Source organism: Sminthopsis crassicaudata, chromosome 2 (genome assembly GCF_048593235.1).
Source record: "Sminthopsis crassicaudata isolate SCR6 chromosome 2, ASM4859323v1, whole genome shotgun sequence".
NCBI classification, from domain to species: domain Eukaryota; kingdom Metazoa; phylum Chordata; class Mammalia; order Dasyuromorphia; family Dasyuridae; genus Sminthopsis; species Sminthopsis crassicaudata.
In genome coordinates, this window is record NC_133618.1 from 101,830,684 (window position 1) to 101,850,698 (window position 20,015).

Consider the following 20,015-nt stretch of genomic DNA (forward strand, 5'->3'; position numbering starts at 1 on the left):
TATTATAGTACAGGAGCAACTTTACCAAGGACACTTATAACCTTCTCTAAGTTCTTGGAATTCCCCTGTATTTGTTCTAAGAAAAAAATCTCCAAAATGGAGATGTTGACTGATTTAAGAAAAGTTAATGAACAGATGGAAACTATGGCAACTCTCCAGCCTGGACTTCCATCTCCTACTCAATTGCAAAAAGAATGGCCTCTTTGGGTTATAGACATTAAGGATTGTTTCTATTCTATCCCTCTAGATAAGGTGGATATGAAAAGATTTGCCTTTTCAGTGCCCACCGTTAACTTAGCTGAGCCTTAAAAAAGATATGAATGGACAGTTTTGCCACAGGGAATGAAAAACAGCCCTACAATATGTCAAATGTATGTTGCTGCTGCTCTTGCTCCACTAAGAAATTGTTAGAAAAGGAACAAATTAAAAACTCCCAGACAAACACGAAACTTGAAATTCTAAAAATAAAAGGTGAGATTAATAAAATTGAAAGTAAAAAAACTAGTGAATTAATTAATAAAACTAAAAGTTGGTTCTATGAAAAAACCAACAAAATAGATAAGCCCTTAGTAAATAAACCTGATTAAAAAAAGGAAAGAGAAAAAGCAAATTGTTAGTCTTGAAAATGAAAAGGGAGAACTCACCACTAATGAAGAGGAAATTAGAACAATAGTTAGGAGCTACTTTGCTCAACTTTATGCCAATAAATTCGATAACTTAAATGAAATGGAAGAATATCTTCAAAAATATAACTTGCCCAGATTAACAAAGGAAGAAGTAAGTAGTCTAAATAGTCCCATCTCAGAAAAAGAAATAGAACAAGCTATTAACCAACTCCCTAAGAAAAAAACCCCAGGGCCACATGTGAATTCTACCAAACATTTAAAGAAAAACTAACTCCAATGCTATATAAACTATTTGAAAAAATAGGGCTTGAAGGAGTCCTACCAAATTCCTTTTATGACACAGACATGGTACTGATACCTAAACCAGGTAGATTGAAAACTGAGAAAGAAAACTACAGACCAATCTCCTTAATGAATATTGCTGCTAAAATCTTAAATAAGATATTAGCAAAAAGACTTTAGAAAATCATCCCCAGGATAATGCACTATGATCAAGAAAGATTTATACCAGGAATGCAGAGCTGGTTTAATATTAGGAAAACTATTAGTATAATTGACCATATTAATAATCAAATTAATAAAAACCATATGATCATCTCAATAGATGCAGAAAAAGCATTTGATAAAATCCAACATCCATTCCTACTAAAAATGCTTTAGAGTATAGGAATAAATGGACTATTCCTTAAAATAATAACGAGCATATATTTAAAACCATCAGTAAACATCATATGTAATGGTGATAAACTGGAACCTTTCCCTGTAAGAACAGGAGTGAAACAAGGTTGCCCACTATCACCATTATTATTCAACATAGTACTAGAAACACTAGCTTCGGCAATAAGAGCAGAGAAAGAGATTCAAGGAATTAGAGTAGGAAATGAGGAAATCAAACTATCACTCTTTGCAGATGACATGATAGTCTCTGCTAAAAAGCTATTAGAAATAATTCAGAATTTTAGCAAAGTTGCAGGATACAAAATAAATCCACATAAATCCTCAGCATTTTTATATATCACCAACAAAATGCAACAGCAAGAGATACAAAGAGAAATTCCATTCCAAACAAATGTTGAGAGTATAAAGTATTTGGGAATCCACCTACCAAAGAATAGTCAGGAATTATATGAGAAAAATTACAAAACACTTGCCACAAAAATTTATTTATTTAGTGCTATACCAATCAGACTCCCAAGAAACTACTTTAATGACCTAGAAAAAATAACAACAGAATTCATATGGAACAACAAAAGGTCGAGAATTTCAAGGGAAGTAATGAAAAAAAATTAAATGAAGGTGGTCTAGCTGTACCTGATCTAGAACTATATTATAAAGCAACAGTCACCAAAACCATTTGGAATGGGCTAAGAAACAGACTAGTTGATCAGTGGAATAGGCTAGGTTCACAGGGCAAGATAGTGAATAAAAATAGGAATCTAGTGTTTGACAAACCCAAAGATCCCAACTTTTGGGATAAGAATTCATTATCTGACAAAAACTGCTGGGAAAACCAGAAATTGGTATGGCAGAAATTAGGCATAGACCCACACTTAACAACACATACCAAGATAAGATCAAAATAGGTCCATGATTTAGGCATAAAGAATGAGATCATAAATAAATTAGAGGAACATAGGATAGTTTACCTCTCAGACTTGTGGAAGAGGAAGGAATTTGTGACTAAAGGAGAACTAGAGATCATTACTGATCACAAAATAGGAAATTTTGATTACATCAAATTAAAAAGCTTTTGTACAAACAAAACTAATGCAAAAAAGATTAGAAGGGAAGTAACAAACTGGGAAAATATTTTTACAGTTAAAGGCCTTGATAAAGGCCTCATTTCCAAAATATATAGAGAACTGACTCTAATTTATGAGAAATCAAGCCATTCTCCAATTGATAAATGGTCAAAAGATATGAACAGACAATTTTCAGATGATGAAATTTAAACTATTTCCACTCATATGAAAAAGTGTTCTAAATCACTATTGATCAGAGAAATGCAAATTAAGATAACTCTGAGATACCACTACACACCTGTCAGATTGGCTAAGATGACAGGAAAATAATGATGAATGTTGGAGAGGCTGTGGGAAAATTGGCATGCTGACACATTGTTGGCGGAGTTGTGAAAGAATCCAACCATTCTGGAGAGCAACCTGGAATTATGCCAAAAAAGTTATCAAACTGTGCATACCCTTTAATCCAGCAGTGCTACTACTGAACTTATATTCGGAAAAAATACTAAAGAAGGGAAAGGCACATGTATGTGCCAAAATGTTTGTGGAAGCTCTTTTTGTAGTGGCTAGAAACTGTAAAATGAATGGATGCCCATCAATTGGAGAATGGTTGGGTAAATTATGGTATATGAATGTTATGGATTATTACTATTCTGTAAGAAATGACCAGCAGGATAAATACAGAGAGGCTTGAAGAAACTTACATGAACTGATTCTGAGTGAAATGAGCAGAACCAGGAGATTATACACTTCAACAACAATATTGTATGAGGATGTATTCTGATGGAAGTGAATATTTAATTCAGTTCCAATTGATCAACGATGGACAGAATCAGCTACACCCAGAGAAGGAACACTGGGAAATGAGTGTAAACTGTTTGCATTTTTGTTTTTCTTCCCAGGTTATTTTTACCTTCTGGATTCAATTCTTTCTGTACAACAAGAAATTCGGTTCTGCACACATATATTGTATCTAGTATATATATATTATAACACATTTAACATGTATGGGATTACATGCCATCTAGGGGAGGGGGTGGAGGGAAGGAGGGGAAAATTTGGAATAGAAGTGAGTGCAAGGGATAATGTAAAAAATTATGTACTGTCAAAAAAAGTTATAATTATAAAATTAATTTAAAAAATAAAGTATCAAAAAAAATGAAGAAGCTGACATTAAAAAAAAAAAAAAAAAAGTTCACTTAAGTCCTCATGCCCTCTGGCGATATTGCAATTGATCTCTCCCTTCTCTTCCTCTTTCTCCTCTCACTTCCTCATCTGGCTGTTCTTAAAACTCTTCTTTTTTCTAGAACTTGCAGGATTCTTTAAGCCAATTGTATCATGTTTTTCATATATATATATATATATATATATATATATATATAAAATGTCTCCTTAGACATTGAATCAGGACTTTATCATTGTAATATTCACATAGTTGATCTCCCACTAGTTTCCAATTATCTGCCTCTATTTCTTCTTCCTTGAAGAACCAAAGGAACATGCATTCTAATGTATCCAAGAGTCTACCAATCTGCTCCCAAGTTATAATCTCTCTTTTTATTAGTCTGAGTATACTTTCTGTTTATCTCCCTTGGGGTGGGGTGGGGGGAAGAATCTTTTCCTAATATTTGCCCCATTTCAGCTAGAAGATGAGAGTTACTAGTTTAGCCCTTAACAAAGTAAGTTCCCTGTTTGTCTATTCAAATACTCATCCTATATCCTGGTCCCTAGAACTTCTTCAGTGAAATTAGGGTCCTTGGTCCATGTTGGGTGCCAAAAAAAAAAAAAGTCTGGGCTAGCTCCCTGGAGGCTAAGGATCAGCCCGAGTCAGGATAAGTAAAAGTCCTTGTTCTTTAGGGGGAGATGTGAAGGAGACAACTTCCACAAGGCTCACCAAAGATGTATCCTCAATTCTCGAGTCCAAAGTCACCCATTTCTCTCCTCCTCTTCCTGCTGCAAAGTGACTCTGGCCTCTCACCCCACCCTCCAATCCTTGACTAAGATTATCTTAACACCAAACATTCAGCAAGCACCCAAAAGTGAGAAGAGCCATTTATCCAAATATATGCTAATAGAATCATTGTCTCATAGCTAAAAGAGCAATTAGCCTTAAGTGCTCTGTAGTTTTAAGTATACCTTTTCAGAGTTTCATCCCTCTACAGAAAACGTATTAGCATAATCAACTATATTAGTAACCAAACTAACAAAAATCATATAATCTCAATAAATGCATAAAAAGCATTTGATAAAATCAAACATCTATTCCTATTTAAAAAAAAGAATACTAGAGTATAGGAAGAAATGAACTTTTTATTAAAATAGCATCAGTAGCATCTATTTAAAATCATCAGCAAGAATCATATGTAATGGGGACAAACTAGAACCATTCCCAATAATATCAGGAGTAAAACAAGGTTGCCCACTACCATTATTCAATTACTATTCAATATTATGTTAGAAATGTTAGCTTTGGCAATACGAGAAGAAAAACAGATTAAAGGGATTACAGTAGGTCATGAGGAAACCAAATTATTACTTTTTGCAGATGATATGATAGTATACTTAGAGGACCCTAGAGAATCAACTAAAAAAACTACTAAAAAACAATTCACAACTTTAGCAAAATTGCAGGATACAAATAAATCCACATAAATCATCAGCCTTTTTATGTATTACCAACAAAGCAAGAAATACAAAAAGAAATTCCATTCAAAATAACTGTCAATAGTAAAAATATTTGGGAATCCATCTGCCAAGGGAAAGTGAGGAACACAAATATAAAACACTTTCCACACAAATAAAATCAGACCTAATCAGTTGGGAAAATATCAAGTGCTCATGGATAGGCCCAGAGAATATAATAAAAATGACAATACTATTTAAGTTGATCTATTTAGTGCCATACCAATCAAACTCCCAAGAATTTTTTTTACAAATCTAGAAAAATAGTAACAAAGGTTATATGGAAGAACAAAAGATCAAGAATTCTAAGGGAATTAATGGGGGGAAAAATTGCTAATGAAGATGGCCTTGCTGTGCTAGACCTAAAACTTTATTATAAAGCATCAGTCATCAAAAGCATTTGGTACTAGCTAAAAAATAGAATAGTCAATCATTGGAATAGGTTAGGATCACAGGACAAAATAGTCAATAACTATAGCAATCTAGTGTTGGCAAACCCAAAGACCGCAGCTTTTGGGATAAGAACTCACTATTTTTGACAAAAACTGCTGGGAAAACTGGAAACTAGTATTGAAGAATTAGGGCTTGACCCACACCTAACACCATATACCCATATAAGATCTAAATGAGTTTATGATTTAGACATAAAGAGTGTTATTATAAGCAAATTAGAAGAACATAGGACATATATATATATATATATATATGTACATATATATTTTTTTTAAATAGTTTATCTGTCAGATTTGTGGAGAAGGAAGAAATTTGTGTCCAAAGAAGAAATGGAACTCATAATTGAACACCAAATAGATACTTTTGATTTTATATGTTAAGTTAAAAAGTTTTTGTACAAACAAAACTTATGCAGCTAAAATCAAAAGGGAAGCAATAAATTGGGAAATCATTTTTACATTTAAGCGTTCTGATAAAGGCCTCATTTCTAAAATATATAGAGAATGGACTCAAATTTATAAGAATTCAAGCCATTCTCCAATTGATAAATGGTCAAAGGCTATGAAGAGACAATTTTCAGATGAAGAAATTAAAACTATTTCTAATCATATGAAAAGGTGCTCTAAATCAACCATTCTGAAGAGCAGTTTGGAACTATGCTCAAAGTTTTCAAACTCTGCATACCCCTGCATAGCAGCAGTGTTTCTATTAGGCCTATATCCCAAAGAGATTTTAAAGAAAGGAAAGGGACCCACATATGCAAAAATATTTGAGGCAATCCTTTTTGTAGTGGCAAGAAACTAGAAAGTGAGTGGATGCCCATCAGTTGGAGAATGGCTAAATAAGTTATGGTATATGAACATTATGGAACATTATTGTTCTATAAGAAATGATCAGGAGGATGATTTTAGAAAGGCCTGGAAAGATTTACATGAACTGATGCTAAGTGAAATGAGCAGAACCAGGAGATCATTGTTCACAGCAACATCAATGAACGTGATGACTCTTTTCAACAATGATATGATTAATGCCAGTTCCGATGATCTTGTGATGAAAAGAGCCATCTTCACCTAGAGAGAGGGCTGTGGGAACTAAATATTGATCACAACATAACATTCTCACTCTTTCTTTTTTGATCTGATTTTTTCTTGTGCAGCAAGAGAACTGTATAAATGTGTTTATACATATTGGATTTAACATATATTTTAACATGTTTAACATATACTGGATTTCCTGCCATCTAGGAGAGGAAGGGGGGAAGGAGGAGAAAATCTGAAACACAAGGGTCAATGTTGTCAAATTATCCGAATATAAGTTTTGACAATAAAAAGCTTTATTTAAAAAAAAATTAGTTTTCTCCTAACCCAAAACAGGAAAAAAAAATTTTAGTAAGGCTTTTTTTCTCCTAATTACCAAATGCTATTTTTGGGGGGGAGAAGGAAGATAAAACAGAGAAGTGGAAGAAGAAAAAGGAAATAGAAAAGTAAGACAGAACAGGATGATCAAGCCACAGCATTGGGCAGAGAGGACACAAACAACATAAAAAAGTAAAAGAATCTTTACTTATTCTGTATTTATGAATGAAAAAATACCCAGTGGAAATCTTACTGATTTCCATGTCCTCTCCAAAGATGTATATTACATGCTATTCATTTCTACACATCCTATGTGACCCCTGTCCTTGTCTTCCAGTAAGTTTACCATTGTCTGACAGTGATAAAACATTTCAAATGCTCTTAGCATTGTAAAGGTACCAGCATAGAACTCAGGCTCTCCATCTATCATCCTTCATTCTTGCCATGTGACCAGTCTACTTATTTTTAACATACACTACACTAATATTTAATTTACTCTTCTTCTTCAAAATTCTTTCCTGATCATATGGTGAAACTTGTTAACACTTATCAGGCATCTCTCCCTTGCCCTCTATGCAATACTCATATTTCTTCCAATAGTGTTCTTTTTCTTACAATCACAAACCTTATCAATAGAAAACTACTTAGTATTAAAAAGATAACCTTTATTTATAGAAAGGTGAGAGATTTTTTTATTCCTATGATAACTAGAGTCTTTAGAGTTGGTTTTTTTATATCTAGTGACATAATCAATTATTATTATTACAGACACACACATATATATACAAAATTATTAAAATGTTAGTCTTCCTTATGTTGAACCTGATAGAAACTCAATCTGGTCACAATATAAAATCTTTTTAATCAATCTTACCGAGTAATGTGTTGTTTTTATCTACCTGCTAATATGTAATTTAAAATTTTTGCAATGTTTATTGTTAATTTGTAATTTTCTTTCTGTTTTGTCTCTCCCTGACTTAGTTATTAAGACTATATTTGTATCATAGAAAGAAATTGGAAGAGTACCTTCTTTTTTTTATTTTTGCAAACAATTTAAATGGTATTGGAATTAATTAGCCATAATTGATTGATATATAAGCTTGATATTTTAAAAAAATTTCTGTAAGGCAAAACAAATTGTTTATCTCCTGTTCATTTCTAAGCAATTTCATATTCATTTGTACTATCTGTCCCAAAGAAATATACTGATAGTCAAATGCTACAGGTTCTCTATCCAATCATATATCAAAATTTGAGCCACAGACTTTCTTCATTGACTTATCTATTTGAAAAAGAAGATAGTTATGAATGTCTGTCTTTTAAGAGGCTCTTGCAATGTTCCACCCTTGATTTGAACGGCAAAACATCATAAGCATTTGGAGGACAAGAAATAACTATTTCTTCAACTTGGATTCATTTCCTAAATCTTTGTTACAGTAGTGAGCACTTTTATCAAGATTAAATCTTCCTATTTTATGACTCTCTTGATGTTTGTTATCACAGTTATTAATCAAAATTATCTAAGTTGTTATATCTTTCAAAAAATATCAAATGATATACTGAAGGATGAGATACATCCTATCGGAAGACAGCTTTTAAAAGAAGTACTCTGCTCTACTGAATCAAGTCCTTTTGAAAAATCCACAAAGAGCACAGTGAGACTATTCTCCACATCTTTCAGTTAATTAAAAAATAGTAAAGATGTGATTCATTATAGAATATTGCTTGCAAAAATTTCCTACCAATACCTTCATTGAGGACATTATTATACAACTAGTATGTAGATAAATCCCATAAAAGTGACAGAGGACCAGGCTCAACTTTCATATGTATCAGCACAAGACAACTTCCTCACCATCCTCTCCAATAAAGAATGAAATTCCATCTGAAAATCTTCTAACCACAGGTCTGTTATTTCCTACTATATCTTTCCCCAAGAAAAACATTGGTGGGGACCAGAATTTCAATATCCCGCTATATAGTTTTGACTTTTGCTATACTATATCCTGTGGCTGTGGAAAGAAGAGTGGCACTTTTCATTCAATGATTAATCATTTAATTACAACTGGACATATCTTCTATATCCCGGTGATTCTCTTTGTAGGTCATTATCCAAACCTATTCCCCACATCCAATTCCTTCTTTGTGATCCTTACTCATTTAATCCCTTCCTGTTCTACTGGCTACTTCCAAATATGCCCATGTTCCCTTCATCCTCAAAATAATTCTAATTCTTTCATTCTCACTAATTATAATCCTATATCTTTTCTGCCTTTGTAGGTAAACTCCTTAAGAATACCTCCACTTTCTCTTCCCTTATGCTCTAAATTCCTTAGAATCCAACTTCTGATTTCATCATTATACAAAGTTAATAGTGATCTCTTAATTGTCAAATTACCAGAATCAAAAAGAAAAAAAGAATTCATAAAAAATGAATAAAGAAAATCATTAGAAACTATTTTGTCCAGTTATATAGCAGTAAAACTCACAATATAAATGAAATGTCTGAATATTCATAAAAATATGAAGTATCGAGATCAACAACAGAAAGAAAAAAAAGAGAGAGAGAATTTAAATAACAATCTCAGAAGGAGGAAAAAATTGAACAAATAATAAATAAGATTCCAAAGGAAAAAATCCTGGGATGTGGTGAATTTATAATCAAACTGTATTAAATATTCAAATAATAATTATTTTTAATAATATATATACTGAAAAATAGGAAAAGAAGGGATTCTGCCAAATTTCTTCTATTACACAAATATGAGTTTCATATTAAGGCAAGGACAATAAAAACAGAATAAAAAAAATAGATTAATCTCTTTAACGAAAATAATGTAAAAATTTTTAAGTTACATATTAGCAAAGAATCTCCAGAAAGATATAAAAATCAAAATATGCTATAACTAGAATAGATTTACAGTAGGAATGTAGTATTGGTTCAGTTAGGAAAACTATAAATATAACAGACCATATTAATAACGAGAACAATCAGATGGTTTTATCAATAAATATGGGAAAACAGCTTTTGACAAACTACAATCTCAATTCTGTTTAGAAAACAAGAGAATCAGCAGACCATTCCTTGATATAGGAATGTATCTACATAGAGCAAGTGTTTTATGTCATGACAATAAACTAGATATTTACAAAAGATGAGGAATAAAACAAAGACTATCATAATCACCATCACTAATAGATATATTGTTTGCTAGCTACAGCAATGAGACAATAAAAAGAAAATGATTAAAAACACATAGGCAAAGAAGAAACAAAGTTATCATTTTGTAGATGATTGGATGATTTACTTAAAAGAACTCTAGGGGCAGCAAGGTGGCACAGTGAATAGAGCACCAGCCCTAAAGTCAGGAGGACCTGAATTCAAATTTGGCCTTAGACACTTAACATTTCCTAGCTGTGTGACCCTGGGCAAGCTACTTAACCCCAATTGTCTTGGGCGGGGAGAGGATGGGGAAGAACTCTACAATATCAACTAAATAAATATAATAACTTTAGCAAAGTTGAGGCTATAAATAAATTAATATAAACTATCAGCATTATTTGTATTACCAACAGACTCCAACAGGAAAAGACGGAAATTCCTTAAGACCCACACAAAAATTATATGAATATAACTATAAAATACTCCTTTATGATGACAAATACAGACCTAAATGTCTGGAGGAATATTGTTTGTAGCTAAAAAGAGGCGATATAATAAAAATGACAATGCTTGTTTTGTGACAGTCCTCTGACACAAAGGAGTCCACTCTGGGAACACAGGATAATATCTGAGAGAATTCTAAGAACTGAATAAACCACAAAGGCTTCATCTTGTGACTCTATTCTGGAGCTAGCTCAGTTCCCTTTCTATTCAATTATGGGAATTGTGAGAAAACTTTATTGCATTGTTTGAACTTATTTTTGCACGGATGGGAAACTGAACTACTTTTACCTATTGCTTAGAGACTCTTTAACTAAGGACATAGATTATGCTGACCAGAAACCCAATCAGATCCAAGTTGCATCTCAAACAACCTTAATGTCTAATCTGAAAACTGGCCCTGCACTGAAGTATCCATTATTGTTTTTCTGTCCCTGTTTACAAACCCTTAGGGGAGGAGAATGGGACATCCTTTTTTTTCTGACTTCAGGGAATTCTCCCCCTCCCAACTTCAAAGGTCCCTATTCTTCCTCTAAATAGAAATAAGATTACCTAATCCTGAAATCTGGTTTATATACTGCTTTCTTTTGATGCATAAAAATCTATGTCCCAAAATAGTCAATAATTATAGTAATCTAGTGCTTGACAAACCCCAAAACCCCAGCTTTTGGGATAAGAATTCACTATTTGATAAAAACTGCTGAGAAAATTGAAAACTATGACAGAAACTAGGCATTGACTCACACCTAACACTGTATACTAAGATTAGATCAAAATCAGTTTATGATTTAAACATAAAGAATGATATAAACAAATTAGAAAAACAAAGGATAGTTTACCTCTCAAATCTGTGGAGGAAGGAATTTGTGACCAAAGAAGAACTGGAGATCATTACTGATCACAAAATAGATAATTTTGATTTGTACAAACAAAACTAATATAGACAAGATTAGAAGGGAAGAAGCAATAAACTGAGAAGACAGTTTTACATTCAAAGGTTCTGATAAAAGCATCATTTGTAAAATATAGAGAGAATTGACTCAAATTTATAAGAATTCAAGCCATTCTCCAATTGGTAAATGGTCAAAGGATATGAGCAATTTTCAGATGAAGAAATTGAAACTATTTCTAATCATATGAAAAGGTGCTCTAAATCAGTACTGATCAGAGAAATGCAAATTGAGACAATTCTGAGATATCACTACACACCTCTCAGATTGGCTAAGATGACTGGAAAAGATAATGATGTATGTTGGAGGGGATGTGGGAAAACTGGGACACTGATACATTGTTGGTGGAACTGTGAATGGATCCAACCATTCTGGAGAACAATTTAGAACTATGCTCAAAGTTATCAAACTGTGTATACCCTTTGACCCAGCAATGTTTCCTCTGGGCTTATATCCCAAAAAGATCTTAAAAGAATGAAAGAGACCCATATGTGCAAAAATGTTTGTGTCCGCCCTTTTTGAAGTGGCTAGAAACTGAATGGATGCCCATCAACTGGAGAATGGCTAAATAAATTATAGTTTATGAATGTTATAGAATATTATTGTTCTGTAAGAAATGATCAGCAAGATGATTTCAAAAAGGCCTGGAGATATTTATATGAACTGATGCTAAGTGAAATGAGCAGAATCAGGAGATCATTATACATGGCAACAACAAGACTATACAAAGATCAATTCTGATGGACGCGGCTCTCTTCAACAATGAGATGATTCAAACCAGTTCCAAATGTTTAGTGATGAAGAAAGCCATATACACGCAGAAAGAGGCCTGTGGGAACTGAATGTGGAACACAACATAGCATTTTCACTCTTTTTTTTGTTTGCTTGCATTTTATTTTGTTTCTCTCTTTTTTTTTTCTTAAACTGGTTTGATGATTTTTCTCGTGCAGCATAATTGTGTAACATTTATTTAACACATATTTCTACCATGTTTAACATATATTGGACTATTTGCCACCTAGATGAGGGCATGGGAGAAGGGGGAGGAAATTGGAACACAAAGTTTTGCAGGGGTTAATGTTAAAGAATTATCCATGCATATGTTTCGAAAACTAAAAAGCTTTAATAAAGAAAAAAAAAAAATCTATGTTCCCCTATCCAAGGGCTAAGCTGAAGAAACCTGGCCTCTATTAGTTATGCAATTGGTAAGTACTGCTTAATAAATCAATATATTCAGAAGCTCAACACCTTTTTTTTCCCCATTATTTTGGATTTCACCAATCACACGCTAATGATCATTGCTTTCTACAACTGGATTAATAGCAGCATGTTCCCCCAGCACAGATGCATCTGTAAAAAAGTTAAGTTCTTGTCCAGGCACTCAGCTTATGTCTAAGAAGAAGCTCATGAACTACCTACAAAAGTCAATGAAAGCAATCCTTAATGCTAAAAATAAGATGCAAAACAATAAGAATAGTTTAATAGGGGCAGTTAGGTGGCACAGTGACTAGAGCACCAGCCCTGAATTCACGAGGACCCGAGTTCAAATGTGGTCTCAGACACTTGACACTTCCTAGCTATGTGATCCTGGGCAAGTCAGTTAACTCCAGCCTTAAAAAAAAGAATAGTTTAATGTTTATTGCAAGCCGGAGTAGCGAGGTGGTGCAGTGGATAGAGCACCACTTTAGTCAGGAGGACCAGAGTTCAAATCTGGCCTCAGACACTTAACACTTCTTAGCTGTATGACCCTGGGCAAGTCATTTAATTTCAATTGCCTCAGCAAAAATAAATAAAATAAAAATTTATTGCAAGTAATGAAAAGGAAAGAGTAGTGGGGGGAAAAAAAGGAGGGGCCCAATATACAACTCTGGCACACACATATACTAATATAAGATTATGATAAAAACAACTAAGTTAGGGAGCATTATTTTAGGGGTTTGCATGTCAGGGAGAAAAAAAGCTGGCAGACAAAGTATTATTTTGAGCACCTAGACATATTAACATTAGAAAAACATTATTGCCAGCATATTTGCCAAAACAACCAAGGAACATAAAGTAAGTAGTTATCAAAAGAAACCATAAAGTCTTTCCTCTTGTACACTTTTAAAATTGGAGAAGCTCTTAATATTCAGAAGAACCTAAGTTCAAAAGAACTTCCAAAAGTTTTCTTTCTTTAGCATCTGGATCTAGTTCTACATGTTCTACAGTATGAGCTCTTAACCCAGAGTCTGTGAACTTGTTTTGGTTTGTTGGTTTGTTTGTTTTTTTAATAATTATATTTCAATATAATTAATTTCCATTGTAGCATCTTTATTTTTTGCATTTAAAAACATTATTCAGAAAATGATGGGGGGAAACGAGATTAAACCAAAAAGTGGTTAATTGTGAGAGTTGAGGGAACTACACTGATTCCATTTTGCAACTTAAATTTGGACTTAACTCAGTTCTTTATCTATTCAATTATGGGTCTAGTTGAAATTTTGTCTTGTGGAAAATGTTTATTCAGTTGTGTGAATTGAGAAAAAACTTTATTATACTGTATGAACCCAGGTTCATGGCTTGAAAGCTGAACCCCCCTCCACCTGCTATTTAGAGACCCTTACCCTAAAGACCTACTAGGTTATAGAAAACAGAAACTCAGTCAGATCCAAAGACTGACACAAGAAGTTTCCTCATAATTGTACATCTCAAGCAAATACTATGTATCTTATCTGAAAACTGGCCCTGCATTGCTCTTAATATAGTTTACAAACGCTTGGAGGGAATAGGATACCCCCTTTTCTGAATTCAGCGAATTATATCTGTTTGTTCTCTCTCACTCAACTTGGAAAGTCCAAATCTTTCATTAGAAATCATATGATCTAATGTTGTGTTGTTCCTCTCTCTCTCTCCCCATTTTGAGATGCTATGAAGGGAAGGATCTCCTTCAATTCTATACTGACTGATGGTGAACTTCCATATCCTGATACACATCTTGTATCCTTCTTCTCCCATAAAAGATTCTTGGTTGAGATAAATAGATCTGATTTTTATTTAGATCCTTTGTTGCTTTCTATACAATGAGTATGAAATGAAAAGGTGGAGGCTTAAAAAACATGAAAGAGGATTCATTCTTCTAGTGCTTATATGACTTGGGAAGTAAGCTGAAAAAAAGTTCTAATATTAAACAATTTTTGTTGTTTTCTTTTAATCAGCCTTAAGTTATTTTGGTATCATTCATAATAAACATGTTTAAAAGTAAATCATAGTGAGAAATTTTATTGCAATGGTTCCTACTGGATTTTGCTTTAAATTAAGGATTCTGCAGGTATAAAAATGTTTGAGAACTACTGGTATAAATTATCACATTTTTAGTTACACTTATAACTGTTATCAATATTCAAATTATATGCACACTTTGCAGAAATATTCTGTATTTCATGTGTCCCCAGGAAATTTTAGCCTAGTGAAACAATAGCTTGAAGTGTCAAATATCAACTAATATAAGAAAAACATTTTAATTACTTTTCAGGGACTTAGTGAAAAGAAACTGGGAACTCTAGAAGGGTGAGAAGATAAAGGAAGAGCAATGTGGATGGTCTCTACAATTCATTCCAAATCTGCATCCTATGACTTTATGTCACCCTCCAGGCATCCCTGTCACTAGTCTGGTTTCATTCCTAAAAGGCATCACATCTTTTCTCTATTAGAAGTCAACCTGATATATGAATGTAATAGAATATTTTTGTTCAATAAGAAATGATACCAGCCTGATTTCAGAAAAGCCTAGAAATACTTACATGAACTGATGCTGAATAAAGTGAGCAGAATCAGGAGATCATTGTATACAGTAACAGCAAGACTGTGTGATGATCAATGATAACAAATTTGGCTCTTCTCAGCAATACACTGATACTGGACAATTTCAATAATCTTAGGATGGAAAGTACCATCTGCATCCAGAAATGGATACACACACACACCTCTTCACACACATATATGCATACACATACACACACCTTAACATATACATAGACACATACTTTCACACATATACACACATACATCTTCACACACATACATACATACAGCTTATACAAGCATACACACATATACACACACACACAACATACAAAACAGTTTACTGTAGAAATATATAAAACTCAAAAGGACAATAATCAGATATAGAGGACAGACAGAAGTTAGAGAAAGAATACTATCAGAAAAGAAATAGTCCCAAGAAAAATAAAATTCCTAATCCTGAAAGGGAATTAAAATGGAAAGTAAAAAAAAAAAAAAAAAAAAAAGAACTAATTCTAAGAGGGAGCCTTTGTTCTTCTTAGATAGGTAAACAAATTGTGATATAAGTATAATGAAAAAATTTACTACAAGAAATAAAAAAAACAAATTTCAGAGAATCCTTGCTAATGTAAACTAAAGTTTAAAAGCAATCTGTACTAGCAAAACAATACTATAAAGAAAAACATCTTTGAATGACTTAAGAAATCTCATGAATGAAATGACTGTCTCCAGGGTTTTTGTAATGAAACATGTTATCTCTTAACAGAAAAATAATGGACATAAGGTACATAGAAATATATTTCTGGACATTGTCACAAGTGCAGATTAGTTGTGCTTTACTCTCATTATTGTTTACAAGGTGTTTTTTTTTTCCCCTTTTTTCTCTCAGTTTTTAATTGACCAAAGGGAGCTAGAGAGAGAACTAGCAATAGGGATTTAAAAAAAAAAAAAAAAAGCCATTGAAAAAAATGCACAAAAGAGAATAAAAAGAAGTTCATCTAGAAACACCACCAACAAGCAGGTCAATTTTGAAAGTAATATTTAGAATTTACTGTATTTTTTTTTAAAGCATACACAGTAAAATAAAATTTAATTTCATATGAAATGCTTTCTATGTTCTACTGGGTAAGAAATGTTTTAGGTTTTGTTTTTTTTTTTTAAATAAATAATTCTTAGTGTCTGAGAAAAGAAGAATGTCTTCACTACCACAGTGTACTATCAGAAAATATTTCCCCTTCCATGGAAGCAAAAAGTTAAATTAATACATTTTAAATTCATAAAAGAGGAAGGTGAAACAAAGGTATTAAACAGAACCAGTAGGAATTGATAAAGTGATAAAATGCCTCATTGTTGGAACTTTCTCAACCAATCTTTCTATGACAATGGATATCTGTCTGATTATTTTATTAGGTTATGGATCAAACAAAAGAAAATGTAATTATAAAATCAAAATAATTGACAAATTACCCAAAATAAGGAAAACTGTGAAGTGATAAAGGTTATAGTATAAATCAAGTACAATCACAACTCCTGTGTCAAATAGGACACTGCCCTTTTTCTTTTGGAAAGGTGGAGAGTAAAACCAGTGACTATTTAAAACGTAAAATAAAGTACTTGACTCCCTTTTAGCATTTTGCTTGGTTAAAACAATAAAAATAAATTAGATGTATGTGTACATAAAGAATAATTCACTCCATAAATTTTTTTTTATATAATATTACTGCATGAAAATCAGAGATCTCACAAACCTTCAATTAAATCTTCAGTGACTTTTTTTTGCATAGAAGAAAAAGAAAACACTCCTGATAAGAGGTGACGGTGAACTATAAAATAAGGCAAAACTTTAGTGAATCCAATTATCCATACCTCAATTTGACTTTACCTGAACGAATTAACAACCTCAAACATTCTACAGAATTATGATAAGCTGCTTCATGAATTGGCATCCATCCTCTGTTGTCAGCAACATCAACACTACACCCTTTCTTGAGCAGTTTTCTTAGAGTTTTTACATTTCCTTCCCTGGCAGCACGGCCAACAGCAGAACATGTATCTGAATAAGCCTCTGTAAAATCCATTCCTTCAGAGTGATCTAGAAGATAAAAAGGGAAAAAAAAAATTTATAAGTTATCTATAGTTTTACAAGTCTATTTCATTATGGGAAACAGAAAATATACTTAGAAATGAATACACAATGCACAATGGATCAGCCCAACATTTCACACATTATAAACAAAAGAAAAAGAGGAGTGGAAAATAACCTATATTTAGATTAGAGCTTTACAGGCAATTTTCAAAAACCAGTCCTTCAAGATAAAAAGTTTATTAAAATTTTATTATAACACTTACTTTAGTTTCTTTAAAAATCCTTTGTCTTAGTAAAAGATCCATCCTTTTTTCCTTCCCATCTCAAGAACACACACACACACACACACACACACACACACACACACACACACACACACACACACAAATAGAAAATAAAACTCATTACAAACATTATACATGTGTATACATGTTTGACTATACGTCAATCAAAGCAAATTTCCACATTGGTCATGTCTTTAAAAAATTGTTTTTCTAATTCTGAATTCTGAATCTTCTCTATCAGGAGATGGGTAGCATGTTTCAACATTAATTCTCTTATACAACAAACTCATTCACCCATTCCTCAATTTATGGTTACTCTCTCAGATTCCCATCCTTTGCCATCTCAAAAAGAGCTATAAATATTGCTATATATACTTGACATTTGTGTTGCTTAGAATTAATCTTTTCCTTAATCAATCTGCCCTCTAATTCTCTCTCCCTTTCTCTCATGTCATTGTTGAGTGAAACATATTTCTGTATCCAACTGTATATGAGTATTCTTCCTTCTTTTAACAAGTTAAGATGAAAGAAAGATTCAATTATCAGTCACTTATTCCTCTTCCTTATTGGTATAGATGTCTACTTGCACATCTTCATTATATGAGACAATTTTCCCTAACCTTTTTTTCATTCCTCCCTTACATTTCCCCCCCCTTCCCTCTTTTTTCATTCTTTTTCCTAAGATCAAAAATAAGAGCACTACTCCCAAACTGTATCTAATTGTACTTCCTCTATGAATCCTGATGGTGTATAAAGGTTCAGAGGGGGACAGATGTATCATCTCCCTATATTTGAATGTAAGCAGTTTATGCTTGTTTAGTCCTTTTCTCATTGTTCATTTTTCTCTTCACTACTGTGATTTCAAAATTTCTTTTCAGCTCTGGGTTTTTTTCATCAGGAAAGTTTTTATTCCTGTAGCATTATACTAATTTTTGCTGAATACATTATTCTCGGCTGTAAAACCATATAATTTGACTTCTGAAATATTGTATTCCACGTTCTCCTTTCATTTATAGAAACAGATGCTAAATCATACAAGATCTTCATTGTGGCTCTTCATTACTTTCTTTCTGGCTACTTGTATTATTTTTTCTTTGACCTGGAAGCTCTGGATTATGTCTATAAAGTTCCTAACAGTTTTTATTTGGGGTTTCTTTCAGGACATAACTAAGAGATTCTTTCTCTTTAGATTTTTTGCCCTCTAAAGGAGGTCTGAGCAATTTTGAAATTTTTGAGATACGTCTAGGTTTTTAGCTTTCTTCCTTTTTTTTTTTTTTTGATCATAGCATTCAAATCGTCCAAAGATGCCTTAATTTTTTCTCCTTTATCTGTTTATCCAGATCAGTTATTTTTGCTATGAAACATATTACACTTTATTTTTTTCAGCCTTTTGATTTTAATATTTCTTATTATTTCATGGAGTCATTGACTTCTATTTAGTCCATCTATATTTTCAAGGAGTTGTTGCTTGAACAAGGTTTTGTATGTGTGGTGCCAAGCAATTAACTGCATATGCAATTCTTTCTTCTGTAGGTCTCATTTCTTTTCCAAATTTTTCAAGCACCCTCATTATAATTATAAAATTGCTTTTTAATTATTTTTTCAATTCTTGCATTATTTTTTGCAGGAATTCTAATTGAGTTTGTACCTGAGCTTTGTTTCTCTTTGAGACATTGCTTGAAGATAATTTTTGAGTCATTTTCCTCAGTGTTTTAATAACTTACTATGATAGGCTTCTCCTTTTTTGTTAGCCTATTCTTTCACTTTACTTCTTCACTTCAGATTTGATTCTTAGAAGGGAAGGACTGGGATGGTCTTCTTGCTGCTTTCTTGAGGTATTGAGTATTGTGTTATTCCCGGATCTCAGGGACAGGCAAGCTTACAATGCTCCCAAAATGCTTAGATTCAGACCAAAGTCTACTTTCTTCATTGATCCAAACCCCCTGACCTTCCCAGTTCTAAAATCTGCAAGTTCTCATTCTGGGTTTGGGTCTGAGCAAAAGTAAACTCCTTTGTTGATTTTGTGTGGTATAAGTGTAGGCTCCCTTTTAGTCAAGGATTTCTGCCTTGGTTATTCTTCTGCTGGCTAGGTAGATAATAGAAAGGAGGCTGTTGAATTCTAAATTTCCTCCTTTTCTTACACAGCTTTCTTACTCAAAAATAACTACCCTATAACTTACTCAAGAATAACTAATTACCCTATATGAGTTCCTTTTTCAAACCATCATGAATCTGGGATCCAGAACTGGAAAGTTCACATTCGTCCCCCCCATTGAAGTGCTTTGGTATGGATTTAGTAAAGTTCCAATTTGAGTTTTAGACCTTCTCTTGTCCAGATGCACAGCCTCTCCCTGGGCTTTCGTTTAACCTATCCCCAGTATTCTCAAATTTCC

At 32.8% G+C, this 20,015-nt stretch overlaps 1 protein-coding gene across 8 annotated transcripts in view; it reads right to left on the reverse strand.

The window, feature by feature from the left end:
• Nucleotides 1–20,015, reverse strand: part of LOC141554703 (ankyrin repeat and SOCS box protein 3-like) — a 437,022-nt gene that overhangs the window by 57,859 nt on the left and 359,148 nt on the right. For 7 of the 8 annotated variants that reach the window (XM_074286926.1, XM_074286925.1, XM_074286921.1 and 4 more), the window contains one exon: nucleotides 17,135–17,344. In XM_074286926.1, coding sequence (XP_074143027.1) covers nucleotides 17,135–17,330 — 196 coding nt within the window. In that variant the 5' untranslated portion in view covers nucleotides 17,331–17,344. Of the gene's footprint in view, nucleotides 1–17,118; nucleotides 17,345–20,015 lie in introns of all 8 variants that reach the window. The other variant, XM_074286928.1, reaches the window with a different exon arrangement.